This window comes from Hyperolius riggenbachi, chromosome 5, assembly GCF_040937935.1.
Source record: "Hyperolius riggenbachi isolate aHypRig1 chromosome 5, aHypRig1.pri, whole genome shotgun sequence".
In the NCBI taxonomy this organism is placed as follows: Eukaryota; Metazoa; Chordata; class Amphibia; order Anura; family Hyperoliidae; genus Hyperolius; species Hyperolius riggenbachi.
Genome location: NC_090650.1, coordinates 39094594 through 39119308, shown reverse-complemented (window position 1 = coordinate 39119308; position 24715 = coordinate 39094594). Strand labels below are relative to the sequence as shown.

Genomic DNA, 24715 nt, shown 5'->3' with positions numbered 1-24715 from the left:
GTATGGGGGCCAAAGGTCTTTTAATACTATGAACAGATTGTATAGGAAAGCTTCCAGACTGCATGAAGGTGGTAACATTGGGCAATCATTGACCAATCAAAATTAGATGTGGGTACAAAGCTCTAGAGGCATTACTATCATAATCTTACCCATCTGTTATAAAAATAAATACCATTCCAAACCAATGACAGCTGTGTACAGGGGGTCCCTTCAAGTCACCATGTTAAAAGGGGCAGCTAACATCAGCAGCCATACTGAAAATCTCAAGCAAGCCACGTGACACATATTGGATTTAACCCCCTAGCAGCTTCAATAGTTTGAGATAAGTGCACTGCTTTTCACCCCAGTCTGCAGAACTAGTTGTGCTGTAAATTCTTGGAATGCTTTGATCTCTCGCTGTACAAGCAGAAAATATAGAAACTGAAGGCAGAAGCCCTCTGTTATTGTCTCCCACTGCCTCCTAGTGACAAGTGTCCACAATTACACATTACAGCAGTACTAATTAGAATTAGTGAAATGTAAAATATAAAAAAGTGCTAAAATAAATTGGCCTGGAGCACTTTCACGCCTCTAAATAAATTGGCTACAAAAGGGTTAAATCACATGACCCACAGCTGTGGGATTTACTTGCTACAGCAAAAAGATTCATTAATTGCATAGGATATCCTCTCCAATGCCTCAGAGAGAATAACAGACATCCTATGAGGCAGAGGAGGCAAGGGGCACCGACAGGCCGGACCTGCCATACTCACAACTGAGGGAGGAGCAAGCACTGACAGGCCACACCCACCATACTCACCACTGAGGGAGGAGCATGCACTGAGAGGCCACACCCACCACGGAGGGAGGAGCATGCACTGAGAGGCCACACCTGCCATACTCACCACTGAGGGAGGAACATGCACTGACAGTCCACACCCACCATACTCACAACTGAGGGAGGAGCAAGCACTGACAGGGCAGTGAGGCCACACCCACCATACGCACCACTGAGGGAGGAGCATGCACTGACAGGCCACACTCACCATACTCACCACTGAGGGAGGAGCATGCACTGACAGGCCACACCCGCCATGCTCACCACTGAGGGAGGAGCATGCACTGAGGCCACACTCGCCATACTCACCACTGAGGGAGGAGCATGCACTGAGGCCACACTCGCCATACTCACCACTGAGGGAGGAGCATGCACTGAGGCCACACTCGCCATACTCACCACTGAGGGAGGAGCATGCACTGAGGCCACACTCGCCATACTCACCACTGAGGGAGGAGCAAGCACTGACAGGCCACACCCGCCATGCTCACCACTGAGGGAGGAGCATGCGCTGAGGCCACACTCGCCATACTCACCACTGAGGGAGGAACATGCACTGAGGCCACACTCACCACTGAGGGAGGAGCATGCACTGACAGGCCACACCAGCCATACTCACCACTGTAAGAACTCCGGGGAATAGTCAAATCTGAACATGTTATCGTCATCTTCCACGTAATTCTCATTCAGCAATGTGTACAGTTCCTTCAGCTGCGGGGTGGAAGCACAATGATCACAGAATGAATTATTCTTGTATGACTAATCTATCTGCAGTCACTCAGAGCAAGGACAAGCATTGTATCGTCTGCAGAGCTCACAACCAGAATCCAGATAGTCAACTTGCTCTAAAGACAAGGAAGAGCACAAATCATTTCCAGCGGATACGCTTGAGAGGTTCTGGGATCTATGTTGTAAGTCTATGGAATGGTAGTGGGTGGTGGTGGTGGGTGTGGTCCATGGAGGTGTGTGGGTGTGCACTCATGTGCTTATTTCGTTATGAAGCATCATTAAAGCTATAGTTTTTATGATGCATTGATATCTGTTAATTTTAGCCCCTGCAGGGTTTAACCTCCTCCTTAGCACCTACTTAACTTAAAGAGTACCTCCAGTCAAAATTAGCTTATTATAAATTTACTGTTTATTGTCCCCAGGGCTGGATTTACCATAAGGCATTGTAGGCACATGCCAACAGGCGCCTGATGATGGAAAGGTGGCCCACTTCCCTCCCCCAGTGCCTCTCTCCTTCCTTCCCTATGCAGAGTCCTGATGACAGTGTAAATGAGGTTACTCACCAGCCTCTTGGCATTCCCCTGATGAGACCTCCCTTCAGTCAGGGGCACCTCTAGCTACATAATACCGGGGGTACCTATGGCTCCCTAATACTAAGAGGTACTTGCAGCTACCTACACAGGGCAGGGGAAGTAGGAGAGAGGTAACAGCTGGGCACTGCCAGCACATCTGTGGGGCGGTTCGGCAGGGGTTTGTAGGTTCGGGGAGGACGAAGTGTAAGGTGCCAGGACATCTGCGCCTATAGCCTCCTGTGATGTAAATCCGGGCTGATTCTCCCCTAACAGGGGATTGATGATCAAACCAACTAATAACATGCCCGATCACCATCAAATTGTAATCAATTTTGAAGTGTGTGCTCCCCAGTTGCACTCCCATGGCAGGCCCAGAACGCTCCCCGGTGACGGGAGCATGAAGTGGGGCGCGTGCAGAAAGTATGCCCAGTACAACCTGACTGGAGGAATTACTGGGCATGGCAAGGGGCCGAACAGCCTAAAGAGGCTGGAGAAAGCCCCAGGTATGAATTTTTTTTGTATTCCTCCATCTCAGGTTTCCTTTGAGCCCTGCTCCCACGTTAACAAAAATGCTGTGGAGGTTTTTTCCTGAAGCCTGCCAAGGCGGGTCACAGCAGCACAGGTGGGGGGTGGAGTCAGGGCTCAGGACTCCTCGGCGAGACTTCAGGCAAGTGACGGGGGCGGGGTTTATGAATAATGATCATTTCATGGCGAATGGGTGATTTGCCCACTCGTTTGACTGCCAATCTCCTGCGAGGGGACAATGAATAGTATTTTTATAATAACCAAGAGTAACCTAACTTTCACTGTAAGTATTCTTTAATGGCAATACCTAGAGATGCCAACAGATTGCCCTGCAACTTCTATCGCAACTCAACCCTACCGGTAGTTCCCAAAGTTAGTGTTCCTTCCTGCCAGGTGTCTGTCCTCCATGTGTTTAGGAATGTGGTTTCTGGATTTATTATTATATTGGGTGGGTGTACTATGTAAAATAACTTTGGAAATGCCCTTCCACAGCCCTGGGGTGAACGGTATTCAGGTGAACTTACCACCTCTGCGTTGCTCAGGTCCAGCGTGTCCCACATGAAGCCCTGAGGCAGGGAGTATGGCTCTTGGCGGATGTTATCTTTGTCAGGCTCGATGGGGCCGTGACAGGTTATAACTTCATCTACAAACAGGAAGACAGAGTGGAAAGTGTTACTTGGTTGAAAAAAAATCAGAGTAGCCATTAATGGGCAGAAAATATTAAAGGGGAACTGAAGTAAGAGGTATACGGAGGCTGCCATATTTATTTCCTTTTAATCAATACCAGTTTCCTGGCAGCCCTGCTGGTCTATTTCTCTGCAGTAGTATCTGAATAACACCAGAAACAAGCATGCAGCTAGTCTTGTCAGATCTGACTTCAAAGTCTGAAACACCCAATCTGCTGCATGCTTGTTCAGGGGCTATGGCTAATAGTGTTAGAGGCAGAGGATCAGCAGGGCTGCCAGGCAACTGGTATTGCTTAACCTGCTGGGCGGTCTGGACGAGCTCAGCTCGTCCAGTACCGCCGGAGCCTGCCGCTCAGGCCCTGCTGGGCCGATTTGGCTCAAATAAAAAGCAGCACACGCAGCCGGCACTTTGCCAGCCGCGTGTGCTACCTGATCGCCGCTGCAGTGCGGCGATCCGCCGCATGCAGCGGCGAAAGAGGATCCCCCAGCCGCCTGAGCCCAGCGTAGCCGGAACAAGAAGTTCCGGACAGCGCTAAGGGCTGGATCGGAGGCGGCTGACGTCAGGACGCCGGCTGACGTCCATGACGTCACTCCGCTCGTCGCCATGGCGACGAGGTAAGCGAAACAGGGAAGGCCGCTCATTGCGGCCTTCCGTATTACTTCTGGCCACCGGAGGCGATCAGAAGATCGCCTCCGGAGCGCCCTCTAGTGGGCTTTCATGCAGCCAACTTTCAGTTGGCTGCATGAAATAGGTTTTTTTTTATTAAAAAAAAAACCTCCCGCAGCCTCCCTGGCGATTTTAATAGAACGCCAGGGAGGTTAAAAGGAAATAAACATGGCAGCCTCCATATAACTCTCTCTTCAGTTCCCCTTTAAGTCCTCATTCACAATGGAGCATTTTACTAGCGATTTCAGATTGTCTGTAAATCGCTAGAGCTTGAAAAAGTGCTGTGGCAATGCGATTTATCAAATCAATGGTAGTTTTCACACTGAAGCGATCACCAGTGATTAGCGATTTGCTGAAATCACAAACATGGTGCATGCAGCATTTTTGTAGCGATTGCATTTTAATGTTTAAGAATCACAAAATGGAATCACTCCAAAAATCACTTCCCTGTACTTTCCTAAAAAAAAAAAAATCACAGGAAAATCGCTTTGCAAAATGCTAGTGAATTCACTAGCGGTTTGCAATTTTCAATATGCATGAGGCCTAATAGTTAGTTCCAGGGGCGTAGCAATCACTATAGCAACCATAGCGTTTGCTATGGGGCCTGCGGCAGCCCTACGTCACAGGGTCCCGTAGCTCAGAGGACTTTTTTTTTTTGTAGTAATCAGATCCTAGTCCTCCCGATAATTATAAAAGAGCCCCCCCCCCACTCCTTGGCGGCCGGCCCGACAATTACTCTATAGTTCCAGGCTTCCGGCCAGCCAGGGAGGAAGAAGGAGGAGTGACGTCACGACGGAGAGGGAGCGGACCACAGACTGGCTGCCTCAGACTGTTCTGCGAGTGTGACTGCAGCCCGAGTGGAGGAGCGTGCCCTGGAGCCGGAGGCCTGGTTTGGATGCATCACCCGAATAGGAGCGGAGCGACCCGACCCGTCACCCGACCTCCGTCAGGCAAGCTGCAGGACTGTGTAAGTATGGCTGCTGTCTGTGGACGTAGGTGCGAGGGGGCCGATGGGGGGGGGGGGGGGGAATCTGCTGCCAATAAAATTGCATTTTGTGGGGAAATCTGCTGCCAATAAGACTGCATTTTGTGGTCAGCCGGCCCTCCACCATGTGGTCTGGAAAAATAACGGCCCTACATGCCCGCAAAGTTGGACAGCACACTGCTAAGGTCTTGTATATTTGGCCCCACCCATGACCACGCCCACATGCTGTTGTGATTGTCCTCTTTTTTGGAAATCAAAATATGGTCACCCTAGGCTAACCTATATGCTGGGGGGGGGGGGGGGGGTGCAGTGGCACCCATGTCTGGCTAACCTATATGCTTCGTGGGGATTGGAAGGTCGTGGGGGGGGGGGGCATAAAATGTTTTGCTATGGGGCCCAGTCATTTCTAGCTACGCCCCTGGTGGGTTCCTGACTTTCTGTGAGCTTTTTCTCCTGACGGGGAAAGGACAAGCATCAGGTGCAAATGTTTTCCTAGACCTATAAAAACAAACTAAATGAGAAGTGGCAAAAAACTATATTGACTTGTGTGGCTAAACTGTACTTCATAAAACAATGAAACCTCGTCAGTTTTCCTAGAACCTATGCAGCGCTCAGCGACAGGGCTTGGTTCTGTCTGTGGAGAAGCGCCTTGATTAGCCCATGTTAAATAAATCCCTGTTTAAAGCGGACCTGAACTCAGAAATTCCCCTCTGCTCTAAAAGATAGGCAACAGCATAATAACCTTTAAAGAAAAACATTTCTTTGTTACAGCTGGTACAAATCCTGCAATAAATCTGAAGTGTGTCTAGTTCCTGCTTTCATGGAAGCAGACAGAGTTAACATCCTGCGTTTACAAATTAGCTGCTCTGCTGAGGACTGCCGAGAGCTGACACAACTGAGAGGTTAAATTACACTCGTGATAAGTCACAGATGAGGGGGAATCAGACAGGCTAAACTCGCTAAATGCATTTCTCTCGGTTTTCCTTCTGTTCTATGCAAGAGACCACTTTAAGTAGGTAGCAAAATAGCACTTTCCAGACACCTCTTGTAGCACAGACCGCCAGAGGAACAGGAAGCTGTGTCTATGCCCCGCCCATGTGCAGTCTGAACAGCATGACAACACTGAGCTAAGTAGCAGTCTATAGAGCCTGCTGTTATGTCTTCACTTTGGCTGCTTCAGGTCGCACATGATGGAACAAAACTATCCTCTGAAAAGATTTCTCTACAGCTTAATATGGCATTTTTAAAATGTGGTCACATGACCCAAGACTGATGAACAGGAGATGCATCACCTAGACTGCAAGGGGGCGGAGCAGACGGAATTCTCTGATGAGTTTGCACTCTACAGCAACTGCAGTCTGTGCCGAAGGAAGTGGCTGGTGGGAGGCCTCTAGATCGAGTACTTGAAAAATGCATGGACATCAGTTAATCAAGGAACTTCTAGACCAGGCATGGGCAAACTTGGCCCTCCCGCTGTTAAGGAACTACAAGTCCCACAATGCATTGAGGGAGTCTTACAGCCACAGTCATGACTCAAAGGCAAATGCATTGCGGGACTTGTAGTTCCTTAACAGCTGGAGGGCCAAGTTTGCCCATGCCTGTTCTAGATAGAAAGTCAATAACTCCTGCCAAAGAGTCCTGCACATACACAGGAGATGTGTAAGCTCAGATCTGGGCTTTCAAAAGGGCTGAAAAAGAGCAAGCTAGGAGAGAAACTCTACTTGGTCCTCATTTGCCAGTAAAACTCTATTAATCTCAAGCTGTGGGCAGCAGCAATATAAGCAAATTGAATCAAGCATCAGCTTAATAGAACTAATTGTACAACAGTAATATAATAAAGGCATAAAGTGAGCTATTGTACTCTGGGGGATCCGGTATAGTGCCGTCTCTATGCCCAGATCCCCTGCTCTTCTGTCCTCCCTCTCTGACCTTCTCAGGGACCTCAGACTCCCATAAGGCCACCAATTACCCGATTAGCATGTAATTTACTCTTTCACGGTCCCGGAGGACAGAGGAGCAAAGTACGCAGAGGAGAGAAACCATTTCACTCTCAAAGAAGCCAGAAAAAAATCTAATTTGGGCACAAAGCTTGTAAAGATAATCACTCAGCAATGAAAGGAAGCAGGTAAAGGGGCCCATACACTAGTCGATTTCAGCCATCGATCGATCATCGATTCTATCAAATCTATTGATCGATTGATTTGCAGCCGATTTCCCATAGAGTTGCATTGGATCCAATGGTCCAATAATGCATTTAGATCGATTTCCAACAGATTTCTTTCTGAAATCTATTGGAAAGCTGTTCCTAGTGTGTGGCACACATCAGATAGATTCCTGTCAGATTCGGCTTGACAGGCATCTGACAGAAATCTATCTGATAGTTGAATCTGCTGCAAATCTATAAGTGTATGGCCAAAGAGTAAAGCTAGCCATACATCTAGCGATGATAGGCAGATTCGGCCAAGAGATATCTCTCTCTGGTTGAATATGATTAGAGAAAGATCTGTTGGCTGCCCATACACTGCAGGCCAATTCCAGATCGATTTCATGCTGAAATCTATCAGGAATCAGCCTTGTCACGCTGCATCGCCGAGCCGACGCCGTCCCCCCCAATGGTTTAACCACTTGAGGACCGCAGTGTTAACCCCCCCCCCCCCCCTAAAGACCAGTAGTGATGGGCCGAACAGTTCGCCTGGCGAACCTCTCTGGGCCTCTTACTACTTCCGGGTCGCAATGACTCGGAGTAGTACGCCTGCGCTGCCCGGCGGAGAGCGTCCTAGATCGCGCTCCTGTTGCCGGGCACTCTCTGCGCATGAGCATGACGTCACGCACATGCGCAGTGAGTGCCCGGCAACAGGAGCGCGATCTAGGACGCGCTCCGCCGGGCAGCGCAGGCGTACTACTCCGGGTCATTGCGACCCGGAAGTAGTAAGAGGCCCATGGATTTAGAGAGGTTCGCCGGGCGAACGGTTCGGGAACCGTTCGCCACATCTCTAAAGACCAGGCACTTTTTCTTATAATTGGCCACTGCAGCTTAAAGGCCAAGCTGCAGGGCCGTACATCTTAGCACACAAGTGATTCCCCCCTTTTCTCCCCACAAACAGAGCTCTCTGTTGGTGCGGTCTGATCGCTCCCCCAGTGTTTATTTTTTTTTTTTTTTATAAATATTTATTTTATTTTTACAATAAAGATCTTTATGTTATTCTTTTTCATTTTCCCCCGCTCCCTCCGCCAGCCAATCAGCATGATCGGCTGTCATAGGCTTCAGCCTATGACAGCGGATCACTTCCGCGGTAATGCTGGGGACAGCCGTGTCACACGGCTGACCCCAGAACAGCGCTCCTGCAGATCGCAGTGCTGTACAAAGTAATTAGGCGGCTAACAGTCTCCTGAGCGGTGATCGCCGCTCGGAGACTGAAGGCAGGGTGGAGCTCCACCCCCCGAGCAGGAGATGCGCACGCAGCCTGCATGCGATCTCCTGCTAGCCCTATAGACGGCCGTTCACACCAATTGGCGTGGAGCAGTCGGCAAGTAGTTAATGTGCCCCCCAGTGCCCAGAGCACTGTATACATTACCTGTCCACCACTTGCTTTGGGCTCCCTCCCATCCCACACGCACCCACGTTACTAAGCAACCACGTGGGGCGTGTGTATGGATGGCAGAGGGAGCCCGGAGCAAGTGGCTGTCGCACTGTCGATCGGGTATGCACTTGGCGGTACCGGTTTTCATCCGATTCAGATAATAAATGAATCGGATGGTCGATTGGACGCCAAGCCGCCTCATGTATAGAATCAGAAGAGAATCTTTTCATGGATTTCCAGTTGAAATTGGTTGAGTGGATCGATCAGGAATGGAGGAAAATCTCAGTCACAAGGGCTCAATCAGGTGCACGGGGTACTGGCGTTCAATATTCCAACAACCGACAGCTACCCACAAGCAGGACTCCTGGCCTCCTCTGGTGTCCAGCATGTTAAAGGACACTGCAGAGTGAGGTTTATGGAGGCTGCCATGTTTATTTCCTTTTAAGCAGTACCAGTTGCCTGGCAGCCCTGCTGACTCTCTGCCTCTAATACTTTCAGCCATAGACCCTGAACAAGCATGCAGCAGATCGGGTGTTTCTGACATTATTGTCAGATCTGACAGATTAGCTACATGCTTGTTTCTGGTGTTATTCAGACACTTCTGTAGCCAAATAGACCAGCAGGGCTGCCAGGCAACTGGTATTGTTTAGAAGGAAATAAAATGGCAGCCTCTATAGTCTTCTCACTTCAGTTGTCCTTTAAAGGGAACCTTAACTGAGACTTAACTAACCTTAACTCCAATGAGTTCTGGGTCACCATGAGCTTGCTGGTTAGTCTGTGCCTCTCGGATTCACAAGCCCTACTCCATAGAGCCAAATTAATCCATGTCATGCACTGATGAGGATCAAACAATCCGAAACAGTCTGTATGCATGTTGGATTATTATGGCTCTGTACAAATTAACAAGCTGACACATCATTGCATTCCAGCGGTTCTGGAGGTGTGTTTAGCTTCTAAGGGTACAATGGTTAATTTGCATATATTCAGCAGTGGTGCTCTGGGAGACATCTCAAGCTCACTCCAACCTGAATTATCGCAAATTCTTTCTGTTTTAGGAAAGCAAACTTTTGTTTTTCTTAACATCTTAGTAAGGGGGCTTTTAGGACCATTGTAGTCCCTTACACACTTCAATGAGTTCTGGGTCACCATGAGCTTGCTGGTTAGTCTGTGCTTAACTGAGAGGGATATGGATGGTTCCTTTTAAACAATACCAGTTGCCTGGCAGTCTTGCTGATCTCTTTGGCTGCAGTAGTGGCTGAATCACACACCTGAAACAAGCATACAGCTAATTCAGTCTGATTTCAGTCAGAGCACCTGATCTGCTTGCTTGTTGAGGGGCTGTGGCTAAAAATATTAGAGAGACAGGATCAGCAGGAGAGTCAGGCAACTGGTAGTATTTTAAAAGGAAAAATTCATATCCTTCTCAGTTTAGGTTCCCTTTAAAGAAGGGAGGTATAGTGTGAGAATGGGTGCTGGGTTAGTCGATAGTAAAAATATTAGTAATTTACATTGCCGATATTTTACTATCGGCACCACCCACAGCCCAACTCACATGGTCACGCTGCAATATATACTCTCGTCATCCCACCTACCTAATGTACAGTAACCTATACTGCGCAGAAGTACCCAGGTAAACATAGTTGTCCAAACTCTGGCCCTGTAACATGCATAGTGCAGACATGCAAACATTCATTGCATCAAACCTATCTAGGGATTAGGAGCACACATCCTGACGTCCTCTCCTGGGACAGATAGTGCATCTTGCCAATCGTGCAAGGGAGCTAACAATGTGTCCATGCGCACCATGCACATACACCAGCATAAGCTGTGTGTATGCTGACAAACACATACAGGGGACGGAGGGAGTGCACTGAATTAAAACCCTAGCCACAGGGGTCAGTAACAAGAAAAAAAATGCATATATCCAGGCACATCGCCTCTAGTTAGGACATTAAATAAGTTAAGGAAAGGGAGGTGCTGAAGGGGGTGTGGCCAGAAAACAGCAAAAATCTATTAACCCTTCGCACTCTCGCATGCAAATGTTCAAACAAATGCATTCACAGATTTACTCTTCCAGGCACCACTGTTATCCCTACAGCTAAGTTAAAAGCCGGGGTCTTAGTTCACAGAAGAATGCATTCTTATGCTTAGTCACCTATACTGTGCAGAAGTACCCAGGTAAACATAGGTGTCCTAACTCTGGCCCTGTAACATGCATAGTGCAGACATGCAAACATTCATTGCATCAAACCTATCTAGAGATTAGCAGCACACATCCTGACGTCCTCTCCTGAGACAGATGGCGCATCTTACCAATCGCACAAGGATGCTAACGTAATGTATCCATGCGCACCATGCACATACACCAGCATAAGCTGTGTGCATGCTGACAAAAAAACACATACAGGGGAAGGAGGGAGTGCACTGAATTAAAACCCTAGCCACAGGGTTTTCAGCATACACACAGCTTATGCTGGTGTATGTGCATGGTGCGCATGGATACATTACGTTAGCTCCCTTGTGCGATTGGTAAGATGTGCCATCTGTCCCAGAAGAGGACGTCAGGATGTGTGCTCCTAATCCCTAGATAGGTTTGAAGGGTTAATAGATTTTTGCTGTTTTCTGGCCACACCCCCTTCAGCACCTCCCTTTCCTTAATAACTTATTTAATGTCCTAACTAGAGGCGATGTGCCTGGATATATATATTTTTTTCTCTAATGTACAGGACTGTAGCCTGAACTGTAATCCAAGGGATCGAATCCCGTCCCCGGCAGGTGACCATTATTGCACGTGTGTGCGCAACTTCACTCCTTCAGAGTCTCCCTATAAAGGGGCGCTGACAGGTGGGGATAAAGGAGCAGCAGTTGAGTCATTACCGAGTTCAATACACCTCACAACCCTTGTCTTCTGATCTGAATATCAAGCAGGCAATTCTTTCATTCGCGAGGAAACGCCCACAAGCCTTCAGCATTCCACTGAATCACCGCTAGCGATGTCAGCCCCACACAACGCTGGATATATGTGGGCGACTCCTCTCCACGGATGTGTCACTGCCAGTGCCAAAGACTTCAAGAGAGGATCGTTTAAGGGTTACTTTACTTTACCACAAGCATCTATACATCATTCTATACAAGTCATACTGTAACCAAATAACCATCACATGCTATCGTTCAACTTTCAGTTTGCAAGTGCAATCACTTCTCTAAAATAAAACCTGCTGGAAACCATGGCAACAGTATATCATTTGGCAACTGTAACCAAGGATTGAACTTCATCCAAATCAGTAGCTAATACCCCCCTTTCCCATGAGAAATATTTACCTTTTCTCAAATAGATCATCAAAGGAGTCTGTACGGCTGATACTGTGGTGAAACCCCTCCCACGGTGTGATGTGAGGACCTAGGTCCTGACCATTTCCTGTCTGTGAGCCCTGTTGCATTGTGGGAAATAGCAGCTGTTTCCAGTTGCCAAGCAACCAGTATATGTGTATCTATAAAAAAACAACCTTTTAGCCTGTTGCATTGATAGGGGGTGTGGTTATAGATTATGACAGTTGGTGCTGTCTGTTTTTTTTCATGTCTGCCAGCAGTAAAGAGGATGACGACGTGCAGGCTGATTGTGGAACAAACAACACGAACACATTACATGGCGAATATCAATCGTTTCTTGATCTCTCTTCTCACATTGCAATGTATTGATTTATGTTTGCCCCTTTTTGCTCTTCTTCAAACTGTACCTTAGCCGGGTACAGAAGCACATACTTACCTAAGAAAAGGGAAGCCTCAGGATCCTGAAGAGGTTTCTCACACCGCCCTTCAGTCTCCCGTTGCAGCTGGAGGACCCTCCAAAGATTAGCAACTAGGTCTTATCTGTAATCTGATTGGGGCTGCAGTCCATATTGCACCTGCGTGTGTACAGCTGTGCCTGCGCAGTAAGCTGGTGCCAATTGTGCACAAGCAGTTCTGTGCTTCTGCACAGACACGGCCGCGGAGGTGTCAGAAGAGGAGTTTGGCCCCAATAAGATAGTCCACAAGTGCCAAAGGGAGACCAGAGTATGCCTTGTGGAGCATCATTAGGATCCAGAAGCTTCCCTCTCCTTAGTATCTGTTTTGTTTTATAATTTGTGGCCTCCGGTTCTCTTTAAAGATACCCAGAATTTTTCTCTCCACTGGTGCAGAAAACAGAACAGCAGGTGTGATGGATACTGGCTGGTTTGCGCCTGCTGAAGCAACGTGCGGAGTACTTCTTAAACATTCCGAGCAATTAGACGTTAGGGCCAGTTCACGCCAAGCCCTCTGCTGGAATACTTCCCAGAGCAGACTGCAGCAGAGCAAGACATGCAGAATGGACCCCAGGCTTCCCCATTCCCGTTCACAAAATTTCCATTACCACCATGTTTACGTTTGTTGTCTGCCAATTAACCAGAGGATCCATTTCAAACTCTTAACCCTAACCTACAAAGCTCTTCAGAACCCCTCTCCCATGTAAATCTCCTCACTAATCTCCAGATACCACCAGAAACACAATCTCAGATCTGCACAGGACTTTCCTCTGTCATCCTCTAGAATCCCCGCCTCACATTCACGCATACAAGATTTCTCACAAGCCTCACCCCTTTGCTGGAACCCCATTCCAAAACACAGCCGTCACTCTTCAATCACTAAAAACTCACTTTTTCTGACAAGCATACGCTCTAACTTAGGCAATACTCCCCTTTAAAACTTTACCTTACTAAACATAACCTAAACACACTGCCTCTAGCTATACATATTGTATACTACCCCATCTCTTTTCCTCCCTATTCCTTTAGATTGTAAGCTTGAAAGGACAGGGCTCACTCACCCTTTGATGTCTTGGAATTTGGTATTTATTTTGTTCATTGTATTGCATTTTTCAGTGTCATTACTATGTCTAGCCACTTTTGCATTATGTTCCAGTGTCTATACTTGGTGTATTCCTTTGTATGTATTATGTAATCTTATTGGCTCACATTGATCACGGGTCAGGAACCAATGAAAGTGGCTCCTGTCTGGCTCACAGAGCTCTGCTTTCATAGCAACAGTTGAGTGAATGAACTTTCAGCGACAGGAGAGTGGTGAAATCGGTGGTAGCGGCGGGTCCCGCGGCAGCATGTTCCTAGGCCCTGCTTTTTTTTGCACCAGCAGTCTTTGGTTCTTAAAGAGAACCCGAGGTGGGTTTGAAGAATGTTATCTGCATACAGAGGCTGGATCTGCCTATACAGCCCAGCCTCCGTTGCTATCCCAAACCCCCCTAAGGTCCCCCTGCACTCTGCAATCCCTCATAAATCACAGCCACGCTGCTGACAAACAGCTTGTCAGAGCTGGCTGTGTTTATCTCTATAGTGTCAGTCTGCTGCTCTCCCCGCCTCCTGCAGAACTCCGGTCCCCGCCTGCATCCCTTTCCTTCCTGCTGATTGGAGGGAAGGGATGGGGGCAGGGACCGGAGCTATGCAGGAGGCGGGGGAGCAGCCGAGACTGACACTACAGATGTAAATACAGCCTCACAGCACGGCTGTGATTAATGGGGGATTGCAGAGTGCAGGGGGACCTTAGGGGGGTTTGGGATAGCAACAGAGGCTGGGCTGTATAGGCAGATCCAGCCTCTGTAAGCAGATAACATTCTTTAAACACACCTCGGGATTTCTTTAAAGAGAACCCCTAACCAAAGAATGAACTTAATCCCAATCAGTAGCTGATACCGCCTTTCCCATGAGAAATCTTTATCTTTTGTTAAACGGATCATCAGGGGGCTCCGTATGGCTGTGGTGAAATCCCTCCCACAGTGTGATGTCAGGACCATGGATCTGACATCACATTATGGGAGCCTCGTTGCATTGTGGAAATAACAGCTGTTTACAGTGGTTTCCAACTGCCAAAAAAGCAAGCAGCTTCTCTTTCCACTGGCATCTCCTTCCAGCAGTAAAAATGTCACCATGTTGATAAATGTCACAATGTAAATCAGGGAGAGGAAAGATTTTACAATGGGCAAACACTGACTAAATCATTTATAAATAATTAATCCTTATTTTCACTTGAGATCCTCTTTATTAGGCCAGAGACTGCTGGCATTTAAGTGGTTAATTTGTACAGCGCCAAGGAATATGTTGAATAAAAAGTGACGACTTTTCACACAGTGGCCGCTCATTTTATGGCAGGTACCCTTTTTCTGATTTCTCTGCATGAAGGGCCAGCCACTGACCCCCATTATCTTGTTAGAATTCCACTTCACAACTAACGTGAACATATGCCTGGGCACACAGACAAAGAAGACCTAAGGAGATTACAACAGCCTACTTACTAAGTTTCGGTACCGGTTGCGTATCCCAAAATTGGTATTTCCGTTTGCTTGCCTCGTCAAGGTTCTTGGCGGGTCCCTGGCAAGCAGACAGAAGCTCCATAGCTCTCTGAATATCCTGCAGCTTCTGCATTGGAATGGCGGGATTCTGTAGGGAAAGAAGACAAGTCACGCTGTTATCTGTTATCTCTTAAAGTGGTATAAAACTCACCATTTCCTCTTTGTTCTAAAAGATTATTTACAGGATAAAATCTACTACCACAAAAAAAATTGAAGCAGAACAGCATTCAAACAGTTAAACACAGTGGAAAGCTCCTTGCTTCAGTGGAAAGCTTCTGGCCGCACCAGAAGAGGTGATAATATTACCTTTTGTTTACATTCCTTTGTCATATACATTTAGTGAACATTAGCAAACTGACGAAACTGAGCTGCACTAAGCTGAGAAGCAGGAAGAGCTGAGAAGTGATCACTAGATCATGCTACATTGATCACATTCCACCTTCACCACTATAGGACACTAGGTAGCGTTCTCCTTTAAAAAGGAACTAAATGGAACCTGTTGCAAAAAAGTTCTCCTAGGTGTGGGGGGGCAAACTTTTTGACTCGAGGGCCACGAGGTTCTTAAGTTTGACCCAGGGTCTAGACCAGAATAGGAGTAAGTGTGGTGAAAACTGGCGGTGTCCATGACAGGATGTGGGTGGAGCTATCAGTAATGTAATAGTGTGGGCTAGAGTTAGGTAAAGTGACCTTAAAGGTGATTAGACAAGGTTTCCTCCAACCCCCTACAAAAGAAGAAAAAATCCACACACAGCCTTCATAGTCCATCAGCCTCCATGCTGATCCTCTGCCTCTGATCCTTTTAGCCATAGACCCTAAACAAGCATGCAGCAGATCAGTTGTTTCTGACTTAAGGTGCCCATACATTAGAACGAATATGGGCAGATTCGACCAAGAGACAAATTTATCTATAATCGAATCTGCCCATACACTACAGGCCGATTCCCGTCCGATTACAGCATGAAATTATCAGGGAATCGGCTGAGCCGCCGCTGTCCGCCCCGCCGCTGCCCCCAAAATGTATGAATGTGTGTAAAGTAGTGTATTTATACATTACCTGTCTTGTAGCAGCTCGCCGGGTCTATCCGTCCATCTTGCCGGGTAAGCCGCATACACGCTAGCGGCGCACAGCGTCTGACATCAGCCGCTATGCGCCTTCGTGACGTCAGAGCACCGCCGGCATGTATGTGTAACCCGGTGCGATGGACGGAAACCGAGTGGAGGCTGACACCGGACACGTAATGTATAAATGTACAAACTGCATACATTTATACATTGCGTCGGCAGCGGCGGGGGTTTCGTCGCTCGTTCGCAACTCGGCCGCCGTACCGCTGCGCACCCGACCAACCAACCTCGGCTTGACATTTTTCAGCATGCACGATCGACCGTGCGGCCAATTTCTGTCCCGAAATTGGTTGCTTTGTCGGTCGGGCATGCACTTTGCAGCACCAATTTTCATCCAATTCGATTATAATAATCAAATTGGATGGTCGATTGGTTGGTTGGTCGGCAAATGTATGGGCTCCTTAAATCTCATTGGATTAGCTGGATGCTTGTTCCAGGTGTGTGATTCAGGCACTACTGATGCCAGAAATATCAGCAGGATAGCTAGGCAACTGGCAATGCTTAAAAGGAAATAAATGGCAGACAGCACATGCCTTTCATTTTAAGTTTCTTTTAAACATTCCAAACTAGTTGGTTGCCAAGGACGGGTCAGGAGCCACTGCAGAAAAACATATTATGCAAGTATTTGTATTATATGTGTTTAAGCATCAAATGCCCTAAAAATACACTACTTACTTGCCACAAAAAGGCAAATAAAGCAGATGAGGACAGGTTCAGTCTGAGGTGTATTTTGGCCGCATGAATTCATATTTTCTACAGGCTTTGCATTTTTTTTTTTCCTAAAAAAGGCAAAAAATTCTGAATAAATATTTGGTCACTGTATTTTGGTAGCACTGGATTTTTCAACATTAAAGGGACTCCAAGCACCTCTCATGTGTATGTCTTTAAGACTCCGACCAGTACTGCAAACAACTTCAAGACGCATACCTTTCTGTAGCTTGTGCTCTCCTCTTTCATTTGATGCCTGAATCACCGCTCTACACCAAATAGTTTGCATTCGATTTCAATTTAAAAATCACGGCTGCCATCTTGACTATGTTAAAACTACTGGGACACCCCTGTCTTCTCTGTTAGAGAAGTGCATCACTGAATGAAGCAGGAAGAGGAAGTGACACGCATGGCCATTGCAAGAGGCTCCTCCAGAGGGGTCATAGCTGGACTTTGTTGGATGTCGTCTGGTAGCAGGAGTTAAAAAATTCCCCTCTGCTATAAAAGATAAGCTAAACTATTCTGAGAACAAGCACTTAAAGAGACTCTAACAAAATTTTCAGCCTTATTTCTTCTATCCTATAAGTTCCTACACCTGTTCTAATGTGGTCTGGCTTACTGCAGCCTTTTCTAGTTGCACTGTCTCTAATAAATCTAATAATCTTTCCTTTTTCAAGCCTTGTCGAGGCAGATAGGAATGCACTGCTCTACTGTGATAGGGAGATGTTATACACACCCCCTGCAGGCTCTGTGTGTGTGCTTTGTGTATGAGTCAGACAAGGTCTCTGCTCACAGCCAGCTTCTGCAGGCTCAGGAGCTGTGACCTTGTGAACAGCTGTGAGTGCAGAAAGATCAGTTCAGAGCTCAGACAAGCAGCTAAGGCAACAAGTGGTGTAACATTCCAGCAATCAAATCACCTTTGAGAGGAGCCTCTGCAAACAGGCACCTGCTCTGATGATGTATTTCCTGTTTGGTGGCCATCTTCATTGTTTGCAAAAACAATGAATAAAACAGTGATTTTATCACCAAGAAAGCAGCGGGAGCAGCGAAAATGTCACAAAGGGGGCTAGGAGAAGACAACAAACAGGCTGGTACGTTTATGCAAGATTTTCACAGTACAGATTCTCTTTAAAAGTATTCTCTAAAAGTAGTTAATAGATTTAGTTTGATCTTCTCCAACAGTGTTAACTGCCACCAAGTACTCTGGGCTACAGAGATAGTTGTAATGTAAGAGTTAATAAGTGTCTACGCGCACAATGGTTGTCGTCCAAAGCAGCGTCCCCCAACCTTGTCCTCAGCGCCGGGAGTTCCGTTACTTTTGTTGCTCGTCCCGATATCTCACGCCGATACCGACGCGCACCCAATCGAGCATGTTGGCCTTACATCTTGCACCATGTCCAATCGATACATGCGACCAGTTTCGGCTCCCCTCCTTAGCAACAGAACACATCGCTAGCCTCAAGGCTTGGGATGTGTCTGTACAGCTTCGTTCCTCAAGGGATCATTTCCCAATCCCTGATGGGCAACAATTCTCGCATGTGTGTACATAGCTTAACAGGCTATTAGATTTCAGCTTGGCCAAGAATGGGCATAGCATCTTATTTCTGTGACAGGAACTGGTCAAACTGAGGCAGCCTTTAAAATTAAACTTGCTCTGGCCAGGATAGAAATCGTAAGTGAACTGCAGTGTGTGCTGTGCTCTCCGTTACAGGTTCTCTTCATCATGTGTAATGTCTCTCACACAGAACAATTGTCATGAAAAACGATGGCAGGATCTCCCCTCAGGGAATGTGCCTCCACACCAGTCTGTCCTTCACCGCACAATGCAGAGGCCGAAGCCAGCGGGAGAATTACCTCATCGCTTCACCCTCTCCGCTCAGCGGACCTGAGGGACTGACGCGTGACATTGCTGAGGCCTTGACAAGCCGCCACATTACTAGAGATCAGCAGCGTTCAGCACCAGCTTCCTGCATGTCTATTCAACATATCTGAAAGGACAACTGTAGAGAGAGGGATATGGAGGCTGCCATATTTATTTCCTTTTAAGCAATATTAGTTGCCTGGCTGTCCCGCTGATCCTCTGCGTCTAATACTTTTAACCATAGCCCCTGAACAAGCATGCAGCAGATCAGGCGTTTTTTGACATTATTGTCAGATCTGACAAGATGCATGCTTGTCTCTGGTGTGATTCAGATACTACTGCAGCCAAATAGATCAGTAGGGCTGCCAGGCAACTGGTATTGTTAAAAGGGAAACAAATATGGAAGCCTCCATGTACCTTTGGCTTCAGTTGCCTTTAAAGAGACTCAGAGCTGAGTCATACTGCAGTTTTTTTTTACCTTCCCCGGGTTTCCTTCAGCCCCATAAGCATGGATGTATCCCTCGCCATCCTCCCGCAGTCCTCCAATCAGCTGAAGTCAACCCCCGATACGTGGCTCAGTCGGGCTCTGAGTGACATCAGCTGAGGCCTTCTGCACTTGCGCATAAGGTCCGCCCATGCGCAGAAGCCCCTCGCCCCCCCCCTCCCCCCAACGTCACTGAGCCGCTTACCGGAGAAGATTGCGGCTTAACGGAAGCGCTAAGGAGGACGACGAGGGATACATCCATGCTTATGGGGCTGGAGGAAGCCCCGGGTAAGTAAAAAAGACTGCAGTATGACTCAGCTCTGAGTCTCTTTAAGTGTTAACATTTTATAACGATAAGACATTATAATTTACTAGAGATAAAACAATTAAAAACCTGGGCCCTTTAGATCCATTTTTGAAGTCCTATGAAGGTGGCCACACACTGCTTGATTTTTCTCATCGATATCAAGCCGCTTCGATTTAAACTGCTAGAAATCGATGCCGCAAACGATCCCTGATCACTCTTCAGCAGAAACGTATCAATTTGGTCAATCGCGCCGGATGGAAGATGGCATGCTTTATAGTTATGCTACTGACGGGATTCTAGAAGTATGGAGTTGCTCTTTAAGTTACAAAACATTTTGTGTAGCATTAGTACATTCTATAGCAATGTGTCAATAGCGGCTGCCTCCACTGTAGTAAGAGCTGTAGATAGGCCTGTAGAGCAGTGAGCTTATACATAAGCTGTGTCAAGAATGGGCAAATATAAATAAGCCCGCATACATCTCTGTTAAGTTGGGAGTAGCCCTACAATATTTCATACACAGGAAGCTCCCCGAGTACCCTGCAGACCTGTGTTTTTTATATTAAAGCACTGTTTACTTTCCCTGTCCTCTGTGACCTGCGTATAGCAGCTGCTAGCAACAGATGAAGATAAATAATTCACAGCAAATGCAGACAACACTTTTCTAACTTTCGCTGGAGAAGCCATGTTGGGCAGGGTGCACAGGCTGCTGCTGCAAGCACTAGAGACTTGTGCCTGAGCTGATGCAGCGTGCACTGGCTGCTGCTGCTGCTGCATGCACTAGAGACTTGTGCCTGAGCTGATGCAGTGTGCACTGGCTGCTGCAAGCACTAGAGATTTGTGCCTAAGCTGATGCAGCGTGCACTGGCTGCTGCTGCAAGCACTAGAGACTTGTGCCTGAGCTGATGCAGTGTGCACTGGCTGCTGCTGCAAGCACTAGAGACTTGTGCCTGAGCTGATGCAGTGTGCACTGGCTGCTGCTGCAAGCACTAGAGACTTGTGCCTGAGCTGATGCAGTGTGCACTGGCTGCTGCTGCTGCAAGCACTAGAGATTTGTGCCTGAGCTGATGCAGCGTGCACTGGCTGCTGCTGCTGGAGGCACTAGAGGCTTGTGCCTGAGCTAATGCAGCATGCACTGGCTGCTGCTGCAAGTGCTGGAGACTTGCGCCTGAGCTGATGCAGCGTATACTGGCTGCTGCAAGCACTAGAGACTTGTGCCTGAGCTAATGCAGCATGCACTGGCTGCTGCTGCAAGCACTAAAGACTTGTGCCTGAGCTAATGCAGCGTACACTGGCTGCTGCAAGCACTAGAAACTTTTGCCTGAGCTAATGCAGCATGCACTGGCTGCTGCTGCAAGCACTAAAGACTTGTGCCTGAGCTAATGCAGCGAACACTGGCTGCTGCTGCAAGCACTAAAGACTTGTGCCTGAGCTAATGCAGCATACACTGGCTGCTGCAAGCACTAAAGACTTGTGCCTGAGCTAATGCAGCGTACACTGGCTGCTGCAAGCACTAGAGACTTGTGTCTGAGCTAATGCAGCATGCACTGGCTGCTGCTGCAAGCACTAAAGACTTGTGCCTGAGCTAATGCAGCATACACTGGCTGCTGCTGCTGCAAGCAGAGGCGGGACAAGGTCCTCCAGCACCCAAGGCTGAGACACCAAAGTGCGCCCCTCCAGCCCTGCCACCCCAGCCGTCACACACTGATTGCTATTAGACTAAGAGGTGCCACAGGGCCCACAACCTCCCCAACACCTTAATATCTAGTTATCTGGTTTGCAGTCACTGCTATGTATCCCCTTTTCTTATTTATTTCTGCTTCAAACACTATTAGGAATGACAGCTGAATGAATTGTGCGCCCCCTCCTACACTGCGCCCTGAGGCTGGAGCCTCTCCAGCCTATGCCTCGGCCCGGCCCTGGCTGCAAGCACTAGAGACTTGTGCCTGAGCTAATGCAGGGTACACTGGTTGCTGCTGCAAGCACTAAAGACTTGTGCCTGAGCTAATGCAGCGTGCACTGGCTGCTGCTGCAAGCACTAAAGACTTCTGCCTGAGCTAATGCAGCGTACACTGGCTGCTGCTGCTGCAAGCACTAAAGACTTGTGCCTGAGCTAATGCAGCGTGCACTGGCTGCTGCTGCAAGCACTAGAGACTTGTGCCTGAGCTAATGCAGCGTGCACTGGCTGCTGCTGCAAGCACTAGAGACTTGTGCTTGAGCTAATGCAGCGTGCACTGGCTGCTGCTGCAAGCCCGAGAGACTCGTGCCTGAGCTGATGCACTGTGGACTGGCTACAAGCACTGGAGACTTGCATCTGAGCTGATGCTTTGTGTACTGGCTGCTGCTGTAAGCGCTGGAGGCTTGTGCCTGAGCTGATGCACTGTGCACTGGCTGCAAGCGCCGGAGACTTGCGCCTGAGCTGATGCTTTGTATACTGGCTGCTGCTGTAAGCGCTGGAGGCTTGTGCCTGAGCTGATGCTGCTAATGCTGGAGACTTGTGCCTGAGCTGATGCAGTGTGTATTGGCTGCTGCTGCAAGCGCTGGAGACTTGTGCCTGAGCTGATACAGCATGCACTGGCTGCTGCTGTAAGTGCTGGAGACTTGTGCCTAAACTGATGCAGCGTGCACTGGCTGCTGCTGCAAGCGCTGGAGACTTGTGCCTGAGCTGATGCTGCTAATGCTGGAGACTTGTGCCTGAGCTGATGCAGTGTGTACTGGCTGCTGCTGCAAGCGCTGGAGACTTGTGCCCGAGCAGATGCAGCATGCACTGGCTGCTGCAAGCGCTGGAGACTTGTGCCTGAGCTGATGCAGCGTGCACTGGCTGCTGCTGCAAGGGATGGAGACTTGTGCCTGAGCTGATGCAGTGTGCACTGGCTGCTGCATGCGCTGGAGACTTGTGCCTGAGCTAAGCAGCGTGCACTGGCTGCTGCTGCAAGTGCTGGAGACTTGTGCCTGAGCTGATGCAGTGTGTACTGGCTGCTGCTGCAAGGGATGGAGATTTGTGCCTGAGCTGATGCAGCGTGCACTGGCTGCTGCTGCTGCAAGGGATGGAGACTTGTGCCTGAGCCGATGCAGCGTGTACTGGCTGCTGCTGCTGCAAGGGATGGAGATTTGTGCCTGAGCTGATGCAGCGTGCACTGGCTGCTGCAAGTAATGGAGACTTGTGCCTGAGCCGATGCAGTGTGCACTGGCTGCTGCTGCTGCAAGGTATGGAGACTTGTGCCTGAGCCGATGCAGTGTGCACTGGCTGCTGCATGCGCTGGAGACTTTTGCCTGAGATGATGCAGCATGTACTGGCTGCTACTGCAAGCGCTGGAGACTTGTGCCTGAGTTGATGCAGTGCGCACTGACTGCTGCATGCACTGGAGGCTTGCGTCTAAGCTGAGTGGCATGCACTGGTTGCTGCTGCAAGCGCTGGAGACTTGTGCCTGAGCTGATGCAACGTGCACTGGCTGCTGCTGCTGGAGACTTGCACCTGAGCAGCGTGCACTGGCTGCTGCTGCAAGCGCTGGAGACTTGTGCATAAGCTGATGCAACGTGCACTGGCTGCTGCTGCTGGAGACTTGCGTCTGAGCTGAGCAGCGTGCACTGGCTGCTGCTGCTGGAGACTGGCACCTGAGCTGATGTAGTGTGCACTGGTTGCTGCTGCAAGCGCTGGAGACTTGCGCCTGAGCTGATGCATCGTGCACTGGCTGCTGCTGCTGGAGACTTGCGCCTGAGCTGATGCAGCGTGCACTGGCTGCTGCTGCTGGAGACTTGCGCCTGAGCTGATGCAGCGTGCACTGGCTGCTGCTGCTGGAGACTTGCGCCTGATCTGATGCACCGTGCACTGGCTGCTGCTGCTGGAGACTTGTGCCTGAGCTGATGCAGCGTGCACTGGCTGCTGCTGCTGGAGACTTGCGCCTGATCTGATGCAGCGTGCACTGGCTGCTGCTGCTGAAGACTTGCGCCTGATCTGATGCACCGTGCACTGGCTGCTGCTGCTGGAGACTTGCGCCTGAGTTGATGCAGCGTGCACTGGCTGCTGCTGCTGCTGGAGACTTGCGCCTGAGCTGATGCAGCATGCACTGGCTGCTGCTGCTGGAGACTTGCGCCTAAGCTGATGCAGCGTGCACTGGCTGCTGCTGCTGGAGACTTGCGCCTGAGCTGATGCAGCATGCACTGGCTGCTGCTGGAGCCTTGTACCTGAGCTGATGCAGTGTGCACTGGCTGCTGCGTCTGAGCACTAGGGATTTGTGTCTGAGCTGATGAGGCATGCTGATGCAGCTTTCTGGGCAATCTGTAATCAGGAGTGATGGATAAGAATTACAGCTTGGTTCGTTGATGGTGAAATAATCAATGTATTACATCATTTTATTTCCGATCATATTTATCTGATCGCTCTGGCGATGTTTGGCTGAACATTGTGTCATCAGTGGGCAGCTTTAGGTTAGGCTGCGTGTGGCATATTTATGTTTGTGAGCTGATGCAAAACCAAGAAACGATTCCCTGTTTACAGGCTGCTGTTGGACTGATTATCTGGGGAGGAGAGATGGATAGACCAGAACACGGAGAGAGCTCACTTTGGAAGGCTGCTGCGTGCGGATCTCCTGAGAGTCGGACGCAGAGTCCGATTTGGTCCCCCCAGAGTTTGGCTTTTCTTTTTTCCGCTTCTGTTTCTTCTTTTTCTTTTTAGCTCCGAGATCTCCGGCGGGGCTCCTGTGCAGGTAAAAAAAAAAAAAACTAATCAGAAAAAACTCTCAAGATTACCAGAAATAAAGCCACAAACAGATGCAGAACAGTGTTCTAAAAACCTGGCAATTCACTAATGAAGAGCAAAGAGCCCTTCCACAACTAAAGGACAACTGTAGTGACAAGAATATGGAGGCTGCCATATTTTTTTCCTTTTAAAGCGGATCCGAGATGAAAAACTAACTATAACAAGTAACTTGTCTATATATCTTATCTAAAGTTTAGATAGTTTACACAGCATATCTAGCCTCAAACAGCTTCAACAGTTTGATTATTTATTCCTGTGATACAATGAGGGCAGCCATGTTCTGTTTATCACATTGTCACAGGCTGAGGGCTGGAGATGCTATCAGCTTGCCTGTGTGTAAACTCAGTCCCCTCTCCTCCCCTCTGCCTCTGAAATCAATGGCTAGTAACACCACCTCCTCCTCCTCCTGCCCAGACTGAGCTCCCATAAGCCCTTGCTAGTTTAGTTTATAGGGAATTAGAGTATTAAAACAAAAAAAGTGTTTGGCTTGAGGAATGCCCTATAAACTATATGAAAGGAACACAATTATGCAATGAATA

General features: G+C 48.4%; 1 protein-coding gene across 2 annotated transcripts in view; it reads right to left on the bottom strand.

The window, feature by feature from the left end:
* The window catches only part of NMT2 (N-myristoyltransferase 2), a 73243-nt gene that overhangs the window by 24881 nt on the left and 23647 nt on the right, over positions 1–24715 (bottom strand). For both annotated transcript variants that reach the window (XM_068235505.1, XM_068235506.1), the window contains exons 2-5: positions 23980–24115; positions 14882–15026; positions 3168–3286; positions 1437–1528 (exon numbers count right to left, since the gene is read on the bottom strand). In XM_068235505.1, coding sequence (XP_068091606.1) covers positions 1437–1528; positions 3168–3286; positions 14882–15026; positions 23980–24115 — 492 coding nt within the window. The remainder of the gene's footprint in view (positions 1–1436; positions 1529–3167; positions 3287–14881; positions 15027–23979; positions 24116–24715) is intronic.